The sequence below is a fragment of the Eulemur rufifrons genome, chromosome 3, assembly GCF_041146395.1.
Source record: "Eulemur rufifrons isolate Redbay chromosome 3, OSU_ERuf_1, whole genome shotgun sequence".
Taxonomy (NCBI): domain Eukaryota; kingdom Metazoa; phylum Chordata; class Mammalia; order Primates; family Lemuridae; genus Eulemur; species Eulemur rufifrons.
Genome location: NC_090985.1, coordinates 97,567,910 through 97,588,815, shown reverse-complemented (window position 1 = coordinate 97,588,815; position 20,906 = coordinate 97,567,910). Strand labels below are relative to the sequence as shown.

The window sequence follows — 20,906 nt, the reverse complement described above, 5'->3', positions numbered from 1 at the left end:
TTTCTGAATGCTTTATAGGCCTAGCTTTTGTTTTAGAGATAAAGTGCCTGAAGGGGTCAGGAAGGGAAGCTAGGCTCTTGTACTCAGGGGAATATGTACCAGAATTCAGGGTCTCTGGTCTCAAGGTGGAGTGGTGAAATTATTGTCTATGCCCACCAGATGGCAGCTGTGCTATGTGTTGTCAGAAGTTCAGGCGCCCTCAGAAAGAGGCTTGCATGGATAAAGGGAGTGCCCTTAAGCATTAGGGCAGTTTCTGGGCTGTCAGCTTCTGCTTCAAAGAAAGCCCAACTGTGCAGGACTTCACAAATATTAAACCCAGAAGGTGTAGCAGTGTTCAGAATTAAAAGAAATATATTATTAGAAGCAAGGAGCTGAAGTTCAAAAGTAGAGGAATACAAAGAAAAAGGCCAACCATTGAGATCATCAGAGTTGATCCCAAAGAAAAGCCTAACTTGGCGATGAAGGGAGCCACCCAAAATCCTAACTCAAGTTGAAACTAAGGTAATGAGTTATTGGCTCAGTGGATAGGAGTAATTTTTACATGACACTTCCTGATATTTTACCTCTTTTCAGTGACATAAAACATGTGCCCCATTTTCAAGACTTAAACTGAAGTATTGAAGCCACATTTCATGTTTGTGGCACTCATTTTGTGAGCTTCCTCATCTAATGGGGCCACCACTTTAATATACCTATGAGGAGCTACCTTATAAGGTGGTTGTGACAGGATCACTAGAGAGAATGCATGTAAAGCTCTTAGCACAGAGCTTGGCACACAGTATCACATCTGAACCCAAATGTTTATAGCAGCACAATTCACAATCGCAAAGATGTGGAAACAACCCAAATGCCCATCGATTCATGAATGGATTAGCAAAATGTGGTATATGTATACCATGGAATATTACTCAGCTATTAGAAATAATGGCGATATGGCATCTCTTTGGTTCTCCTGGAGAGAGCTGGAACCCATTCTATTAAGTGAAGTATCCCAAGAATGGAAAAAAGGCACCACATGTACTCACCAGCAAACTGGTTTCCCTGAGTGCACATTTGGGATTAACACCAATTGGGTATCGGACAGAGGTCGGGACTGGGTGGAAGGGATGGGTGTATACCTACCTGATGAGTGCGATGCGCACTGCCTGGGGAATGGACACGATTGAAGTTCTGACTGGGGGGGATGGGGTGGGGGGAGGGGAGGAGTGCACACCTACATGATGAGTGTGATGTGCACTGTCTAGGGAATGGACACAACTGAAGCTCAGACTCGGGGGCATGGGGAGGCATGGGCAATGTATATAGCCTGATCTTTTGTACCCCCTTAATGAGCTGAAAAACAAACAACAACAACAACAACAAAAGCCATTAGTGTTAATGCCTTTGATAAGCTTCTCAAAAGTTGGTGTTCTTCCAGTCAAGAAGTAGTTAGCTCTATTGGGTGCTTATATATATATATACACACACACACAAACACACACACATATATATATATAGACACTCAGGTGTACATATTTGTAAAAGAAATGTAATATTTTCAGTATTTAGTCATATGACTCTTTACAAAGATAAAAGTGACTAATAGTTTGAGTAGTACTTGATGCCAAATATTGTGTTGTGTTCTTTATATATATTATCTCAGTTGGTCCTCACAGTAACCCCCTCAGATAGGTAATAGTATCTTCAATGTAGCAGCACATTGACTAAGACTCACAGGGGCCAGTAAAGAAGCACTTTGACTTTCATGTCTATATTTAATCTTCATAAATAGTCCTGAGTTTTGTGGTTTGATACTATATATACAGATCTACCCTGAAAACATGAAGTGACTTTTTATTCCCTGTTAATCAAGGCTAAGAGGGATTCCATAACTAGCCAGGATAGCATAGTAAGTCAAAGTTATTTTAATCCAAAATACTTAATACTTTCCCCACTGTTTTCCTCTCTTGTCCATTAAGTTATTAAAGGATAATTTTTTTAAAAGCACAATCATGAATTCAATATAGATATAACATGAACATGTACCAAAGATTTTTTAACTTATAAATTAACTAGGAAACCATTAACATATTACATTGAGTTCAAAGGAGAATTTAAAGTATCAACAAAAATATGTAGATAAGAAATGCTGAAATGAATTTGAGTCTGTCCAGGACAATAATTAATTACACTCTACTAGACAAATAACTAATTTATATTTCTATGGATAAGAATAGTTTGCTTTATTCAATTTTTTTTTTTTTTTTTTACAATTTATAGGATTGTAAGATAATTTAATGATAATGAAAACACAGATAACCCCTAAGAATGTGCCGGATAAGACATTAAGTAAATTTTTTTTTTTTGTCCATTTCAAGGTGTTTTACAATGTTTCCCTTAAAGAGTTTATCTCCCAAAGACTTAAGTGCTAAATTATTAAGGGAATATTCCCAAGTCATAGAAAACAGTGTATGACTGAAAAAGCTTTCTAAAATTAAACAAAAAAACAGCAAACTTTCAAACAGGGACAAGTCTTAGTACATTTGATGGTTTAAAACAGATCTGTTAGTCTTGTTCTGGATAGAAAATAGTAAACAATACTCAGCATGGACTTTAGACATTAATATACAGTAACTGATTTTTAGCAATTGGAATTCTTCCTAAAGGATATGCACATCAGCCCTTTCTCTCTGCACAGACATTTCAATACCTTATCAATGTTTACTTTCTGATTCATGCATAGGTTATCATAATAACACCAAGAACAAAAACAACAGAAGGCAATGGAGTAAAAATCATTTAAATGCTTTTCCTCTTGAGAATAGTTCTTATCTTTTGTAACACTAATGTTGATGAATGGCTGGAGTCTCTAGACTACTACCTGAGTAAGACTGCTTAAATCTCAGGTGAATCAATAAAATAAAGTAAATTAAGATAGGATGTTAGGTTCATGGACAAACATGACTTACACATCACAGGAATTCATTTTATTAGCACTAAACATGGTTAGAGGTGAATGACACTAAATACTATGTTTATATTCATGTATGGATATTCATATATATTTATACACACACATACATATATATACTTACTGTCATAAATTTGATACAGTTGCTGCCTCAGCATCCATTTTTAGGCCTATTTGAAACCCAGTCCTACCCTGTCACCTTTGGCCTAGTTAAAACTTTACTTTCCCGTGTAGTTGTTTGCCATGGAGCCCACTTGTTCCTTATCTCTGTGACCCAAAACCCAATACACCCCACAGCTACTGACCATGATAAATTGTAATGAAGAGGGGGACTTACTTATTTAAACCAGTCTATCTCCAACCCCTAGGGGAAAGCCTAAGGAATAAGGCCATGGACCTTAATAAAGGCATAGTCCCAAAGATTCCCCCCATCTCTGTCTCTCTCTCTCCCCCCACCTTTTTTTCACCCTCCCTCCCTCTGTCTCTCTTGCCAGTTGAGCTCCCTGCTTCCCCCAGACTTCCTGTTGGCACCCCTGACCTCGCTGGGAACTGTGAATAATAAATTTCTTCTGTTTCATATATTTTGCTTTCACTTAATTGTGTATCACTTGTCACACACTCTAACCTAGCCTTCTTCCTGGTCCAGGCTCTCTTAGAGATTGTCTATCTTGACAGAAGTAAACTGCACACAGGTCAGACAAGAGCCACAAAGGCATCTGCCTATAAAAATAGTTTTGCATGAGGGCTACACCTGGTCGTGGGCTAGACACTTAGGCAGTAGGCTGTACACCAGGATAAAGAAGCGTCCTGTGAAAGGTACACTGTAAACATCCATGACCAAATCCCTTGGATTCCTGGTCAGTGCAAGGCTAGAGTATATGGCCACTCTTAAAAGAAAGACCTTAAGACAAAATTAAAAAGAAAGCATAACAAAACTCACAACACTTGTGTAGATATATGTCCCATTTATTGTCATGATTGTTGGTGTAGAGACTCCAAAAGAATAATTACACATCATTTAAATGACATTGGAGTTTGTTCTAGGCTCACATTGAAATATAGTTCTATTAGTGGGAATTCTCAGTCAAAATAAAAAGTTGTTATATGAAGAATGACTTGGACCAACAGAAACCTCTATAGAATTGTTTTTTATGCTTTTGCTTGCTTTCTCCCTGTTTACCCATTAGCATACACCAACCTGCACAATGGCCTCTGTCCTCTCACCCTTGCAGGAAGCATGGTAGAGAATAGCAATATGGGGATTCAGTCTGGCTCTCTATTCCTTCAGGAGGTTGAAGTTATCTTGGTAGATCCTGTTTGGCAGTCCACTAGGCATAGTTGTAATGTAGACCTTCATCTGGATCAACAAATTGAGTTAACATGAAATGTTTGACTGATACGAAGTATGTGGAGTGATAGAGGATGTCTTGATAGGACTGACTTAACTCATGGGTGGTCACTAGTGGAATAGGAATGGGGTCCAGAGTGAATGCCTACCTGGATAAGACTATGCAGCTATTCATGCAGCCGATCTCCTAGTTTCTACAGGACTAGGAGACCCAAAACCACATAGTGAACCTACACCTGCAGGTTATCCAACTCAGAAGTTTTACTTCTTTCAATTCATTTGCATTTTTATTTCTTATCAAAGTTATACATTTATAACTAGTTTTAATCAGGTAGAAGTGCAAGGCTCAAAATAAAAAATAGACCACTTTTTGATCCTTTATATACTTAATTCCCACTCCACAGAGGCATCTTCCTTTAAAACTCTTAGCTTTTTCTTCTGCTATTTATTTCTGTATTTGGAAAAATATTGCTTTTTTTAGTTTTATATTTTATGTACTAATGTTCTCCATCTCTAACCTTTCACTTCCTGTACCTCCTAATATAGTCTTCTGTTAAATCACTCTACAGGGTTTTAATTTTAATAACTATGTAAATATTTTCCCCAGATGAGCCTCTTAGTATATTCTGACTACATTTTCTTTCTTGAACTACTTTTTGTTTTCCCTGGAGTTAAAAATTGACCATCACTCATTCATTACTAAATGCTTACCCAGAGCTATAAATTTCTGTCAGCATAGAAGTGCATGTCAGTTCTATTTTCCTTTTCCTTGGGGACATTATTTTTCTTGGGGGCATTCCTCTTAAAGTTCCTTCCCAACAGCCTACCCCACTCCTTCCTCATCCAACATGAACTGTTTTCAGTAGAGGCCTGCTGTGCTACTGCTTTCCTGGAGCTTTCCTTCAACACCATCTTGGGAATCTCCTCTCCCTTTCTATGGTGGATGTCCCATTTCTTGAAATCCATATCTTATTCTTAGTTTAGGCCTTCATTTTTAGATGGAGCAAATCTCTGATAGCTTATAAGAAAGGGTGCCTGGGAAATATGTTTTTTGAAATCTTGAATATATGAAAATACCTTTATTCTACTCTCATGCTTAACTAATAAAAATGATATCACATTATAGATTAGAAATAATTCAATAATTTTGAAAGTTTTTGTCTTTTATCTTCCAATCCCAATGTCAAAAGTACTAAGCCATTCTCATTTCTGCTCCTGTAAATGTGACCTGCCTCCCCTTCTCAAATTTCTGCTATTACTATTACCTGAAGATGACAAACTGATGATTCCATACTTTTCTATTTCCTTATTTCTCTCTCTCTCAGAAACTTTAGGCATAATTTACATTTGATAACATTTGTCAATTTCAAATGTCTGATTTAATGGGTTTTGAAGAATATTTGTATCCATGTAACCACCACAGCAATCAAGATAATTGAACATATCCATCATCCTAAACATTACTTTTCCTTTCCTTTATAGCCAATCCCTTCCCCACTTTGCCCAGTCCTTGGAAACCACTAATTCACTTTCTTGGCTATAGTGTTTTTTCCAGAGTTTCATGTAAATGGAATTATATGATATGTGGTCTTTGATATCTGCTTCTTTTACTTATTAAACAATTTTTAGATTTATTATTGCTGCCTGAATCAGTTTGTCCTTCGTTGCTGCAATTTGTTTATATATTTACCAGTTAACAGACATTTATTTTCAGTTTTTGGCTATTATGAATATAAGTTATATAAACATTCATGTACAAGTCTTTTTGCAGAACATACATTTTTCATTTTTCCTATTGAAATATTTAGGAATGAAATTGCTAGCTTGTATAGTAATCTTATGTTTAACTTTTTAAGAAATTGCTAACTGCTTTCAAAGGTAGCTGTACCATTTACATCCCCATCAGAAATGTATGAGAGTTCTAGTTGCTGTGTATTCTTGCTTGCACTTGTTGTTATTATCAGTCTTAAATTTTAGCCATTCTAGTGTGTGTTTATTAGTATTACTTTGTGGTTTTAATTTGTATTCCTGTAATGATTATTGATGTTGAACATCTTTTCATGTGCTCAATTGCCATTTTTATGTCTTTTGTGGTATAGTGTCTTTTTCAAATCTTATTTTTTATTGAGTATTTGAAGTCTAGAGTTGCAAGAGTTCTTTATATATTCTGGCTACAGTATATTCAGAGGTATGTTTTGCACAGGCTTCTTGTAGTGAATCTAGTCTAATAGCTTGTCTTTTCCTTTTGTTAATGGTAGGACTTTGAGTAAGCAAATTTTCAATTTTGGTAAAATCCAGTTTATTAATTTTCTTTTTATGGTTCATGCTTTTCAAGTCCTATCTATGAAATCTTTTCCTATCTCAATGGCAAGATTTTCTCCCATGTTTTCTTTTAGGAATTTCATAGTTTTAGTTCTTATATTGGGTCCACTTGTCCCATTTTAGCTATTTTTTTTAACATATGGTAGAAGGTGAGGGCTGAGGTTAATTTTATTTTACATGGATATCCAATTATTCCAGCATTCTTTGTTGAAAAGACTGTCTTTTCTCCATTGAATACTTTGAATTAAAAAGATAGTCTTTTGTCAAAAATTCATCTACCATATGTGTGGAGGTGTATTTTTGCATTCTCTATCATATTTCATTGATTTGTGCATATGTTTGTACGCCAAAACCTACTGTCTTGATTACTGTAGCTTCATAGTAAGTCTTGACACCAAGGAGTGTACATTTTTCCAACTTGTTCTCTTTCAAAATTTCTTTGGCTATTCCAGGTTCTTTCATTTCCCTCTTCAAACTCTGAATCAGCAGTTGAAGACTAAAGAAAGCCTTGAGAGGTAGGGATCCAGTTCCAATCTATTGCATGTAGTTATCTAGTTTTCCCAGCACCATTTATTGAAAAGAGATTCTTTTCCCCAGTGTATATTTTTGTCTGCTTTGTCAAAGATTAGATGACAATAAGCGGATGGTTTCATTTCTGGGTTCTCAGTACTGTTCCAACAGTTTATATCTCTGTTCTTGTGCCAGTACCATGCTGTTTTGGTTACTATAGCCTTGTAGTAAAGCTTGAAGTCTGGTAGACTGATACCTCCCAGTTTGTTCTTTTTGCTTAAGATTGCTTTGCCTATATGAGGTCTTTTCTGGTTCCATACAAAGCATAGAATTATTTTTTCTAGATCTGTAAAGAATGATGATGGTACTTTGATAGGGACTGCATTAATTCTGTAGATCACTTTAGGTAGTATGGACATTTTAACAATATTGATTCTGCCAATCCATGAGCAAGGTATATTTTTCCATCTGTTTATATATCTTCTACAATTTCTTTTCTTAGCGTTTTGTAGTTCTCCCTGTACGTGTCTCTCACCTTTTCATTAAATATATTCCTAGATATTTAATTTTCTTTGAAGCTATTGTAAAAGGTGCTGCATTTTTTATTTGATTTTCAGCTTGCAGAAGATTGAAACTGGATCCCCACCTCTCACCTCTTACAAAAATCAACTCACAATGGATAACAAACGTAAACCTAAGGCATGAAACCTTAAGCATCCTAGAAGAAAATGTAGGGAAGACTCTTTTAGACATCGGCCTAGGCAAAGAATTTATGGAGAAGACCCTCAAAGTAATCACAGCAGCAACAAAAATAAATAAATGGGACCTGATCAAATTAAAAAGCTTCTGCACAGTCAAGGAAACTATCATGAGAGCAAATAGACAACCTACAGAATGGCAGAAAATATTTACTTTCTACACATCTGATAAAAGGCTAATAACAAGGATCTATATAGAACTCAAAAAAATCAACAAGAAAAAAATCAAACAACCCCATCAATAAATGGGCAAAGGACATGCACAGAAACTTTTCAAAAGAAGGCAGAATAATAGCCAGCAAACATATAAAAAAATTCTCAACATCTCTAATCATTAGGGAAATGCAAATCAAAACCACAATGAGATATCACCTAACTCCAGTAAGAATGACCTGTATCAAAAATTCCCAAAACAACAAATGCTGGCGAGGATGTGGAGAGATAGGAACACTCTTACACTGCTGGTGGGACTGCAAATTAGTATAACACCTGTGGAAAATAATTTGGAGATACTTCAAAGAGCTAAACATAGAAATACCATTTGATCCAGCAACCACACTACTAGGCATCTACCCAAAGGAACAAAAGACATTCTGTAATAAAGACATCTGCACCCGAATGTTCATGGCAGCACAATTCACTATTGAAAGGATGTGGAAACAACCCAAGTACGCATCAATCCATGAGTGGATTAATAAAATATGGTATATGTATACTATGGAATACTACTAAATTACAAAAAAGAATGGTGATCTAGCACCTCGTATATTATCCTGGGTAAAGCTTGAGCCCATTCTCCGAAGTGAGGTATCACAAGAATGGAAAAATAAGCACCATATGTACTCGCCATCAAATTGGTACTAACTGATCGACACTAAAGTGCTCATATGGTAGTAATATTCATTGGGTGTTGGGGGGATGGGGTGGGTAAACTCACAACTAGTGGATGCAGTGAGCATTGTATGGGGGAAAGGCACGCCTCTAATCCTGGCTTGGGTGAGGCAAAGTCAGAACTTGTAACCAAAATATTTGTACCCTCATAATATCCTGGGGAAAAAAAAAGAAAGCCTTGAGTGCCTAGCTTGGAATTTTGCCCCACTCTGGATGAATTTTTATCCACAGCCAGAAAAGTAGCCTTGGGCCTTATATTCTTAGGTGAAAATAGAAATACCATAGAAAGATGATGGAGTCAAGTTAGCTTGGTGCCTAGAGGTGGTATGCAGAAGCGAACTAGAGAGAACTGCACCTAATGACCCTGCCCATTTGTAAAGCAGTCTGTTATTATCTTGGATGCTCAAATTGGTATTTTCTTGCTTTAGGAGGCAAAGAGCAGAAAAAAGGCTTTTCTGGCATGAAAAGAGAAAGTTATTTAATAGTAGTTTTATATCTTGTGCTACTCATAAATGATTTAGTTTATTTTATGGCTACTTCTGATTTTACACAGTCTTCTTCAAACAACAATGGCTAAGATTAAACACTTTGCTTGTTGTTGCATTGCTTGCAGTTTAATTTCCAATGGTTTAAACCCAAGTATTTGTGATTTATTTTTGGCTAATGCCCACTAATATAAATTTCCTTATAGACACTATTATAATCTATTGGCTACATAGTTATTGCTCTGGAAGCTGATCCTCTTTCTTTTCTGTTTCATTTTATTGCTGGGTATATGAGTTGCAATCATTCAGGTATGTAGACAGACACAGGCATTATTTCTCTAATTTTGTACTACAGGAGATTAATTTTCATTTATGCAATAAACTTGTTCATTGAAATTTACAACACTGATAACAGTCTTTATATGTCATTCTTAAGTAGCCTAATTAATGAGTTTCTCAACTTTTTTTCCCCATTATTGCCATCTGCTAATGAGAGAAACAAAACACTAAGGAAGAATGTTTTTTTGGATAGTACTGAGTTTTGGGGGGCCGCAAAGCATTGTATATTTAAAATTTTTTGCCTCCAAGAACCAGTTTTTGTCCTATGAAAGTGATACTGCCCTCTTGAGGATAGGATGCATGACTGAATTGATGCAAAATTGGTAATTCTATGGCAATTACAATGATAATAACTTTTCTTTATTGATTAGCCATTATGTAACAGGCATTGTACTATATGCTTAACAAATGTCTGATTTAGCTCTCATAAAAATCATATGAGGAATGTATTATTCCTATTCTCTGAACAAAGAAGCTGAGACAAAGTTTAACTTGTCTAAAACATGTTTCAGAGTCTAGATCTCAAGATGACATATGTGTCCACTTATCTGAGGTGTCTAAAGTCAAATTCATAGAAACACTAACATGGTGGTTACTAGGGGCTGGGGGTAAAGAGTCTAAGGAAAGGGAGTTGTTTAATGGGTATAGAGTTTCACTTTTGTAAGATAAAGTTCTGGAGATCTTTTTCACAACAATATGAATATGCTTAACACTACCAAACTGTACACTTAAAAATAGTTAAGATTGTAAATTTTATGTTATGTTTTTTACCACAATAAAAAGCAAACTCTATACCACTATTCACATTCACCAGAATGGCAAAATAAAAAAGACTAACAATACTAAGTGTGGTCAAAGCAATAGAACTACTGCTAGTGAGAGTGTAAATTTGTATGAACACTTTGAAAAAAAAATTTGACATTATCTATTAAACTGGATCATGCATATACTCTGTGACCCAGCAGTACCTCTACTGCATGTATACTTGACAGAAATGCATATGTATATGTAACAAGGACATGTATAAAATGTTCATAGTATTTTTCATTATAGCCCTAAACTGGATACCACCCACATGTCCATCATGAGTAGAATGGATAAATAAGTTGTGTATGCATGCAATGGGTATACACTGCAATGAAAATGAACAAACTACTGCTAGAGGCAAATGGATGAATCTCACAAACATGATGTTGAACAAAAGGAGCCAGACACAAAAGAATAGAGACTGTATGATTCCATTTATGCAAAGTTTAAATATAGGCAAAAACTAACCTATGGTGTTAGAAATCAGGACAGTGGTTACCTTTGTGGAGGAGGGAGAGGCTGAAGACACTAGGGGAAGATCCTTCTGCTTCTCTAGCTTCTGGTGGTTGCCTGCAGTCCTTGGCATTCTTTGGCTTGCAGCCAGATAGCTCAACTCTCTGCCCCAATCTTTATGTGGCATACTTCCCTCTGTCTCTGTCTCTGTATCTTCTCCTTTTCTTACAAGAGCACTAGTCATATTTGACTAAGTTCAACCCACAACAGTTTGCTTTCTAGACTTTGAAAATTCATGTCCTTCTTATGTGCAAAATGCATTTACCCCATCCCAGCATTCCCAACAGTCTTAGTCATTCCAGCATCAACTTTAAATTCAAAGTCCTGTATAAATATTATAATTTCACAAAGTCCCAAATCTCATTTTATATATTATCTAAATCAGGTATGAGTGAGACTCTGGGTATAATCCATGTTGGGCCGAAATTCCTCTCTATTCACAGACCTGTGAAACTAGAGAAAAGATTATCTGCTTCCAAAATACAATGGTGGGGCAGACATAGGATAGGTACTCCCATTCCAAAAGGAAGAAATAGTAAGGAGAAAAGGCATCACATGTTCCAAGCAAGTTAGAAACCTAGAAAGGCAACTCCATTAGATTTCAAGGCCTTAGAATAACATTCTATAACTTAATGCTTTGTTCTCTGGACCTTACTAGGGCAGCAGCCCCACCTCAGCACACCAGGGAAATGGCTCTACTTTCTTTGGCCCTCAGCGGCATTCTTCCTTCATTTTGTCACATCTCTGTTTCTTTTATCTGATGGAATAAAATTCTCTGAAACCTTATTGGTCTTCTTTGGATGTTAAGGTGATCCACACTGTTAGACAAAAGGGTTCTCTACAGATCATTCCCGGATAACTCCATCTCTATTCCTGGCTTCTGCTGAGGTGACTGATTGGATCAATAAATCACATACTGCATCTCATTAGCAAGAGGTTGGCCAGGCAGACCCTTGGCCCTATTTCCAGAGCATATCTAGGGAGATTGAGAGTTTTCCAAGTCATCAAGTACTGCTTCCTTTTTGCTCAACAATTTCTTCCTCAATTTATCTCTTTCCTCTTGAATTTTTCAGTGAGCAGCAAGAAAAAACCAGGCCATACTTTCCACACTTTGATTGGAAATCTCCTCAGGTAAATATCCAAGTTCATCACTTATATTTCTACTTTCCATCCTGCAAACCGCACAGCACAATTCAGCCAAGTTCTCTGTCACTTTATGGCAAGAATCATTTTCTTCCACTTTCCCGTAACATCTTTCTAATTTCCATCTGAGACCTCACTAGAAGCACCTTAAAATTCATATTTCTAGCAATAATCTCTTCAAGGCAATCTAGGGTTTTTCCAGCATGTGCCTTAAAAATTTTCCAGTCTCTACTTATTTCGTAATTCCAAAGCCACTTCTACATTTTAAGTTGTTACAGAAGCACCCCACTTCCTATTACCAAAAATGTTTTAGTTTCCTGGGTCTATTGTAACAAAATACTATAAATTGGTGCCTTAAAACAATAGAATTTATACATGCATAGTTCTGTTGGTTAGAAATCTGAAATCAAGGTATCAGCAGGTTGGTTCCTTCTGAGTTCTCTGAGGAGCAGTCTGTTCTGTGTGTCTCTCCTAGGTTCTGGTGGTTTCTAACAGTCCTTGGCATTCCTTGGTTTGTAGATGTATCCCCCTAATCTGCCTCCATCTTCACATGGCATTTTCCTTGTGTGTCTCTTTTCTAAGTCATATTATATTAAGAACCCACACTACTCCAGTATGACCTCTTCTAAATTTATGTCTTAATTATATCTGCAGTGACTGTGTCAGAGTTGATTTCTGAGGGGTGTCGTTCTGGTTCTTTGGCTCCTTGCTTGGAAAAATCACAAGCAGGGCTGGTGCAAGAGAGTGATGACAGACACTTAGCACTTCCACACAAGCAGCTTTTATTGCAGGCTTTCAGTATACAAAGTGAAAGTACATTTTCTGAGGGGAAACAGGTCTGTTTCCACGAGTGGAGAAGATCCTGGGGTTTTACCACACTTCTGCTTTTATGTTTACACCTTATTACATGCTAAATGGTAGGTGGAATAGTCATTATTTTTCTGTTAAAAGGGTGGATATTCTTAGAGCTAAGGGCCCTCCCCAATTTTGTCCTTATAAGGTAACTTCCAGGGGTTGCCATGGAATTTGTAAACTGTCATATTGCTGGTGGGTGTGATTTTTACTATGCTACTGTATGTTAATGGGGAAAAGGTTACTTTTGGACATGAACTCCTAGATTTTGCATGTGCTCCTGGTAGGGAAAAGTCCCTAACCTTAATTTCCTCCTGTTTCAGGCTTGGTTCTAGATCCTCTCTGGCCTCCTCAATTTTGCCCCCCTCCTCTTTTCTTGTGGTTAGGGCTGCCAACCTCTACCTGTTCCTAACAACCCCTTTTCAAAATAAAGCCATATTTATAAGTACCAGAGGTTAGGACTTGAACATATCTTTTTTAGAGACAGAATTTAACTCATAACACCTGTTGATGGACATTTGGATTATTCCAATTTTTGACTGTTGTGAATAAACCTGCTATGAAAATTCTTGTACAAGTCTTTTGTGTGTATGTTTGTATTTCTTTGGGTAAATTGCTATAATGGAATTTAATGGATATATAGTAAGTTTGTTTAACTTTACAAGAAACTACCAAACTGTTTCCAAGAATTATTATGCCATTTCACATTTCCTCTGGTTATGCATGAGAGTTCCATTTGCTCTACATTCTTACCAAGCTTGGTATTTTCATTGTTTTTAATTTTAGTTATTCTATTGTATATAGTACTCTATCTCACTGTGGTTTTAATTTATTCACATTTCTCTAATGAGTAATTTTGCTGAGTGACATTTCAGGTTCTCCTGTATTCTGCTAATATGGTGAATTGATTTCAAATGTTAAAAAGCTTTGCATTCCTGGAATAAACGTAAAGATTGTGGTTCACTTGATTTCCTGATATTTTGTTGAGAATATTTTCATTTACATTCATGAGGGTTATTGCTCTGTAGTTTTCTTATGTTTTTTTATTTTGGTATCAGAGTTATGCTGTTCTCATACATTGAGTTGGGAGCTATTCCAAAGGGTTTATGTAAGATTGATAATGTTTTTTTTTAAATGTTTGATAGAAAATTCATTAGTGAAGCCATTTGGGCCTGAAGTTCTTTGTGGAAAAATTCTAAACTATAAATTTATTATTATATTTTAGAAGATCTAGAACTATTCAATTTTTCTATTTATTTTGTGCATTATGGTAATTTCAGTCTTTCATCAAGCTATGTGCCCACTACCGGCATTCTGCTTTTCTCAAGTTCATTTACTCACCCCTTCAACACACTCTTTTTGAAATTGGGGATTAATGGGGATATGAGTATTAAGAAGATTTTTAGAATTTTGTCTACTCACCTTCTTTCTTCCATAGTATTTCTGAGAAAGCTAGGTTAGATGCGCTACAAATTTCTGAAATCTGTCTCACTTGCCTTTTGACTTCTACTTAACAAAGATTATAGCATAAGGTTTTGTACCTTCTTTGTTTAATTTCTACTTATATATCTTTTTTCTTTTTTTTTGGCCTGTTGTTGTCTTTCTCCTCCCCTTCCTCCTGTGACCATCACCCCTCCCCCTCCCCCTCCTCCTCCTCTTCATTGTTAGTTTTTCTGTGATCTGGCCTTATCTCACTAAAATCTTACATTAAGAATGTTCTGATTTTTTAATTTTTTGGTATGTTGGAATATTACCTCTTATAGATTATAAACTATTGGTGGACAAAGACATTATCTTATGGTTTTTTTTTCTTTTCTTTTTTTTTTTTATTTCAGCTTATTATGGGGGTACAAAAGTTCAGGTGATATATATTGCCCATGCCTTCCCCATCCCCCCGAGTCAGAACTTTAAGCGTGTCCATTCCCCAGACAGTGCACATCGCACTCATCGTGTAGGTATACACCCATCCCCTCCCCCCACCCCCCACCTCTGTCTGATACCCAATTGGTGTTATTCCCAAATGTGCACTTAGGTGATGATCAGGGAAACCAATTTGCTGGTGAGTACATGTGGTGCTTATTTTTCCATTCTTGGGATACTTCACTTAATAGAATGGGTTCCAACTCTCTCCAGGAGAACAAACGAGATTCTATATCACCGTTATTTCTTATAGCTGAGTAATTATACTCCATGGTATACATATACCACATTTTACTAATCCATTCATGAATTGATGGGCATTTGCATTGTTTCCACATCTTTGCAATTGTGAATTGTGCTGCTGTAAACATTCGGGTGCAGGTGTCTTTTTTATAGAATGACTTTTTTATCTACTCCTCCCTAGGCTCTGGACACCTAGTAATGACTCAGTGACTTGTTGGCTTTCACTTGATTACAGTGTAAGTTATAACCTGAAAGATGAATCTTGGTTCATGATCTCTAGATTTTGTTCCACTTATAGGGCTAAGGTTTTAATGAGTTTAATGATTGAGGGAAGTGCAAAGACCTATAGTAAATAGCCATCATATTTCATTATTTTCATTCTTATTTCCATTCCTACACTTTTTATCCTTTTTCATCCTAGTTGTTGGAAAATGCAATTTCTTTCCCTATTGATTTGGTCCTTGCACATTTAGCAAGAATTGATTCTCCCCTGAACTTTTCTGCTGCATTTCTAAGAGAGCAGAAGCTGAAGAGCTTTATTTTATTTTATTCAAACAAATACTAAATACTAGTTATTTTATATAAAATATCTAGAATTTTCCCAGCTGTATAGTTTATAATTGCAATTTAACTGCTTCTGCTGTTGCTAAAGATAGGTTATCATCCTGTACTAATTTTTTAAAATTATGTTTTTATTTACTAACTGATTGTCTACCAAGATGATTTGGTAGACTAACGTGACTTTTTACTATGTCTAGAACAAATAAGATAGAATTTTCTGTTTTAAAATAGATTTTTTACAAACACATTAATTTAACACATTTATTATACCATATAAATAAAATTTAACTCTAGACTTCGGTTAATTATTGGAATGATTGAAATGGCAAATATACTTTAGTTCAAACTTGGGAGAGAGGAAATCACAGTGTAATGAGTAGGATGTCATTTTAAGTCTGTAGTCTGAATTTTGTTGCCTTGTATTCATCTTTTAGATAAACTTCAGTGTGTTCTCTAATTTTTCATTACTTCACTTTTCTTATAGATCAGCTGATGTTTACTCTAAGGAAATCAGGCAAAATTAAATTGAAATTGTAAGAAGTTATATCATACCACTATATTAATGTGCTATAATGTTAGTCTCAGTTATATTCACAATGAACCACATATTTTCTAGCATTGTTTTCATTTGTTTTTGGGTGATATAAAAATTTGCTTAGTGCTTGTGGAACTCAGTTACTTCATCTATTAATTGGGGATACTTAAAATAATAAATGAAGAAATTATAACAGATGACTTCTCAAATTCTAACTCATCTGATTCTCATTTCTATTCTTGTATAAATTATTGCACTTTTTTTATTTTGGAAAATAACTAAACTAAAAAAAATCTTAAAAAGTGTAATTCTGAATGTACGTACTGCATGTTAGAGCTAAGAATATTGGAGATATTTGGTAAAACCCTGGGAGCTTCAGAGAAATTATTAATGTATAGTTATTCTTGGAATCCAGGCATGACCAACTGTCATAGTGTAATGGTATCTCTCTGGCCACCTTATTAAAGATTTTCTGGGAAATATTCTCACAGTCACATTGTGAGACATAGTAATTTCACTGAGTACCAAGTCTAAATCCTCTGCTATGGCACTTTTTCAGAGGAGATAAATAAGAGTAAGTTATGCCTATCCTGAATTCTCCTAGCTTTATGACGACCTCTTGTTCTGAATGTTCTGTATGTGTAAGTTGCCATAGTGCTGTGTATTATTTGTGTTTTTATAGATAGTAAATGGAACGTTTCCATAATCACCAGTGACTTGCCAAATGCAGGGACCAGCTCACAGATTTATATTATACTATATGGACAACATAGAAGTTCAGCCCCCATATATCTTTATGGAACAGATGGAGCTCAATTTCAGGATGGCCATGAAGACATATTTACTGTAAGTAATAAAACTGAATAAAACCTGTTAATATAAGTGACACAGCTGGTAGGTACTTTGGAATGAATCCATTCTATGAAACTGGGCTCTTCCTATTGTAACACCATGTGCCCTGTAGAAGATCAATCAAAAGTAATTTATGGAAGTTTTTGCTCAAGAAGATTTAATACAAGTAAATCTGCAATATGGGAGGAGACAATAGCTAGAGAGAAGTACTGGAGAGTCAACATTTACTGTTTTTATATGGGTAGCTGTCAGGAGCAAGGACTTATGCCTTTCGGGTTCTATAGATAAAGCTCAAAGTCAAGTCAAAAAGGGCAAAATAAAATTATCAAATAATGACAGTCATCAAGTTATTAGTTATTTTTATTAGTTATTAGTTGTTGTCAAGTTATTAGACCATGACTAAACACACTAACATCAGGATTGAGAGAGAAACAGAGGTAACAACTACAAAGCAGGGGGGGGGGCCGGGCGCGGTGGCTCACGCCTGTAATCCTAGCACTCTGGGAGGCCGAGGCGGGTGGATTGCTCAAGGTCAGGAGTTCGAGACCAGCCTGAGCGAGACCCCGTCTCTACTAAAAATAGAAACACATTATATGGACACCTAAAAATCTATATAGAAAAAATTAGCCGGGCATAGTGGCGCATGCCTGTAGTCCCAGCTACTCGGGAGGCTGAGGCAGTAGGATCGCTTGAGCCCAGGAGTTTGAGGTTGCTGTGAGCTAAGCTGACGCCACGGCACTCACTCTAGCCTGGGCAACAAAGTGAGACTCTGTCTCAACAAAAAAAAAAAAAAAACAACTACAAAGCAGGGGAGACCAGTACCATGTTCTTAAACTGAAACCAGAAATAGCATCAATCAAGGGCGAAGCTTGAAATGGGTCAAGCAGCTAGCACTTTATAGGTGCCTAATAATATCTGTTGAATGAATGACTGGATACATAGAAGGATTGGTTTGAACCAGGTGGAGATAGAATAAAATCACAATAAGGAAAGGTGTCCTTAAGTATCTTAAGTCTTCACAGGACAGCCACCTCAATGTGATCCTGGATGTTTGGTTTACTACAACCTGTGTACTTGGCCCACATATGTCACAGGAGAGGCTGAACCACTTGGAACCATTGTTCCCATTAGATTAGTTTAAACTATCCTTTCCGTGCTTTCTATATGAGTCAATATTTAAAGAAACTCTTTCTTGTGTTGATGGTCACTACAAGTAAAAGTGAACAATTGACTTCTTTTGCATGAGTAAGAAATAATTTTAGAAACGACTATAGCAAAAGGAGTCTGAGCTTTTTTTGTTGTTTTGCTATTTTAGTGTTTCATGTTTACTTTTAAATTGAATTATACATTTACATAGTTTATAGGGCTAAATCATGTTCAATTCTGCAATATGAAAGGAGCATCTTTAACCCCTCATTCCCATTTCCCTCTCCCACAGGAAACTATTTTCATAATTTGATGCTTCTTTTTTCTGAGTGCTGATACCTACATTTCAGCTCTTTTTGTTGCCTTGCCCTCTTTGAGTACCGTGTTGCATAAAAGTGGCAAAAACTTGTATCCTTGTCTTGTTCCTGATTTGAGGGAAAGCTTTCAGTCTTCTACCACTGAGCATAATATTATCTATGGATTTTTCATATGCCCTTTATTGTATTCAGGAAATTCTTTTCCTAGTTTGTTGAATGTTTTTTTTATCATGAAAGAGTGTTGGATTTTGTCACGGGTGGTTTTTTTGTATCAATTGAGATGATTATGTGTCCCCCCCATTCATTCTATTTATATAGTATATCACAGTGGTATTTGATGTTGAACCAATCTCCATTCCTGGGATGAATCCCAGATGATTATGGTGTATAATCCTTTTATTATGCTTCTGGATTTAGTTTGCTAGTTTTGTTGAAGATTTTTGCATCTACATTTATGAGGGGTTTTGGTTTGTAGTTTTCTCTATTTACATCTTTGGCTTTGTTATCAGCATAATGCTGACCATGAAGAATGAGTTAAGAAGAATTTCCATCTCTTCTATTTTTTGGGAAGAGTTTGGGATGAATTGGTGTTAATTCTTCTTTAAATATTTTGGTAGAATTCACCAGTGAAGACTTCAGTCCTAGGCTTCAATTCATTTGGGAGGTTTTTGATACTGATTCAATCTCTTTAATTGATCCAGGCCTATTCATATTTTCTATTTTTTCTTGAGTCAGTTTTGGTGGTTTTTTTGTTTCTAGGGATTTTTTTCCATTTAATCTAGGTTATCTAATTTGTTGGCATACAGGTGTTCATAGCATTCTTTACAATCCTTTTTATTTTTGTAAAGTCAGTAGCAATATCCTTGCTTTATTTCTGATTTTAGCAATTCTCTCATCTTTTCTTGCTTAGGCTAGCTAAAAGTCGGTTAATTTTGTTGACCTTTTTTTAAGAACCAACTTTTGGTTTCATTAATTTTATTATTTTTATATGCTCTATTTTATTTATCATCACTCTAATGTTTATTATTTCCTTCCTTATGCTAGCTTAGGATTTAGTTTGCTCTTTCTTTTCTATTTCCTTAAGATGTAAAGTTAGGTTATTTATTTTAGATTTTTCTTCTTTTTTAGTGTAGATGTTTACAGCTATAAGTTTCCCTCTGAGCTCTGCTTTCATTGTATTCCATATGTTTTTGTATGTTGTGTTTTTTGTTTACATTCATCTCAAAGTATTTAATTTTGCTATAATTTCTTTTTTTGACCTATTTGTTGCTTAAGAGTGTGTTGTTTAATTTACACATATTTGAATTTTTCACTTTTCCTTCTAGTATTGATTTCTAGTTTCATTCCATTGTGTTTGAACAAGAGACTCTGGATGATTTGTCTTTTTAAATTTTCAAGATTTGTTTTGTTACATAATGTGATTTATCCTGGCAAATGTTCATGTGCACCTGAAAAGAATTTTCTGTTGTTGGATGGAATGTTCTATAGATGTTAGGTCCAGTTGGTGTGTAATATTCAAGTCCTTTGTTTCCTTCTTATTCTTTTCTCTGTTTGTTCTATCTACTATTCAAGTGGGGTGTTGAGGTCTCCAACTATTATCATAGACTGTCTATTTCTCCGTTCAGTTTTGTTAAATTTTGCTTATTACATTTCAGTGCTTTTGTGTTAGGTGTGCATCTGTTTATAATTCTTACATCTTTTTGATGAACTGACCCCTTTATCAGTATATAATGTCTTGATCTAAGGTGTTTTTAAGTGGATTTTGTGAAATTACATTGAAAATTTTTTCCTTGGCTCTTTATAGATCACAGTTGGAGACATTGGAACACTCTTTAAGATTCGTATTGGTCATACCAACTGTGGATGCTCCCCTTCCTGGCACTGTAAGGAGGTAAGGATATATCAATACCCTCCCATCCTTTGCAAAATCCTCTACAAATTCATCTCAGGAATCAGCTCTGTAGGAGGCATTTCATGCCTATTGTGAACTGATGGAATCAAACCTGGACCTTTTTAGTCAGGACATTCTTCAAGGCAGCAGTATCATATGCTCTTATTAATTAATTAATCCATAATTGATTGAGGGAAGCACTTCAACCAAACAATCCTTTCACCTCTCCACAAAGAAAACAAAATTACTGGGACTCTGGATAAACTCATATAGCTTCTTGATAGAGTTGCACTACTGATGTAAAGATGACTAGCTGTGTGTCATTTGCTTCAGAAAGATTGTAAAAATAGATCATTGTGTTGTAATAATCTACTAGACTTGAATACTTCCAGCTCTGAAATTTAGTCTATTCATGCTAAACAAGATAATGCCCCTTGAGTATTTTTAAGAGAAAAAAGAAAAAGAAAAGGCCTAAATTTTCTACATTGTTGAGAATGAAAAATTCTACTTATTGCCATGATTG

The 20,906-nt window shown here is 35.7% G+C and overlaps 1 protein-coding gene across 1 annotated transcript in view; it reads left to right on the top strand.

The window, feature by feature from the left end:
- RP1 (RP1 axonemal microtubule associated) overlaps positions 1-20,906 on the top strand; it is a 286,090-nt gene that overhangs the window by 16,084 nt on the left and 249,100 nt on the right. The window contains exons 3-4 of the mRNA XM_069466500.1: positions 16,860-17,023; positions 20,297-20,383. Coding sequence (XP_069322601.1) covers positions 16,860-17,023; positions 20,297-20,383 — 251 coding nt within the window. The remainder of the gene's footprint in view (positions 1-16,859; positions 17,024-20,296; positions 20,384-20,906) is intronic.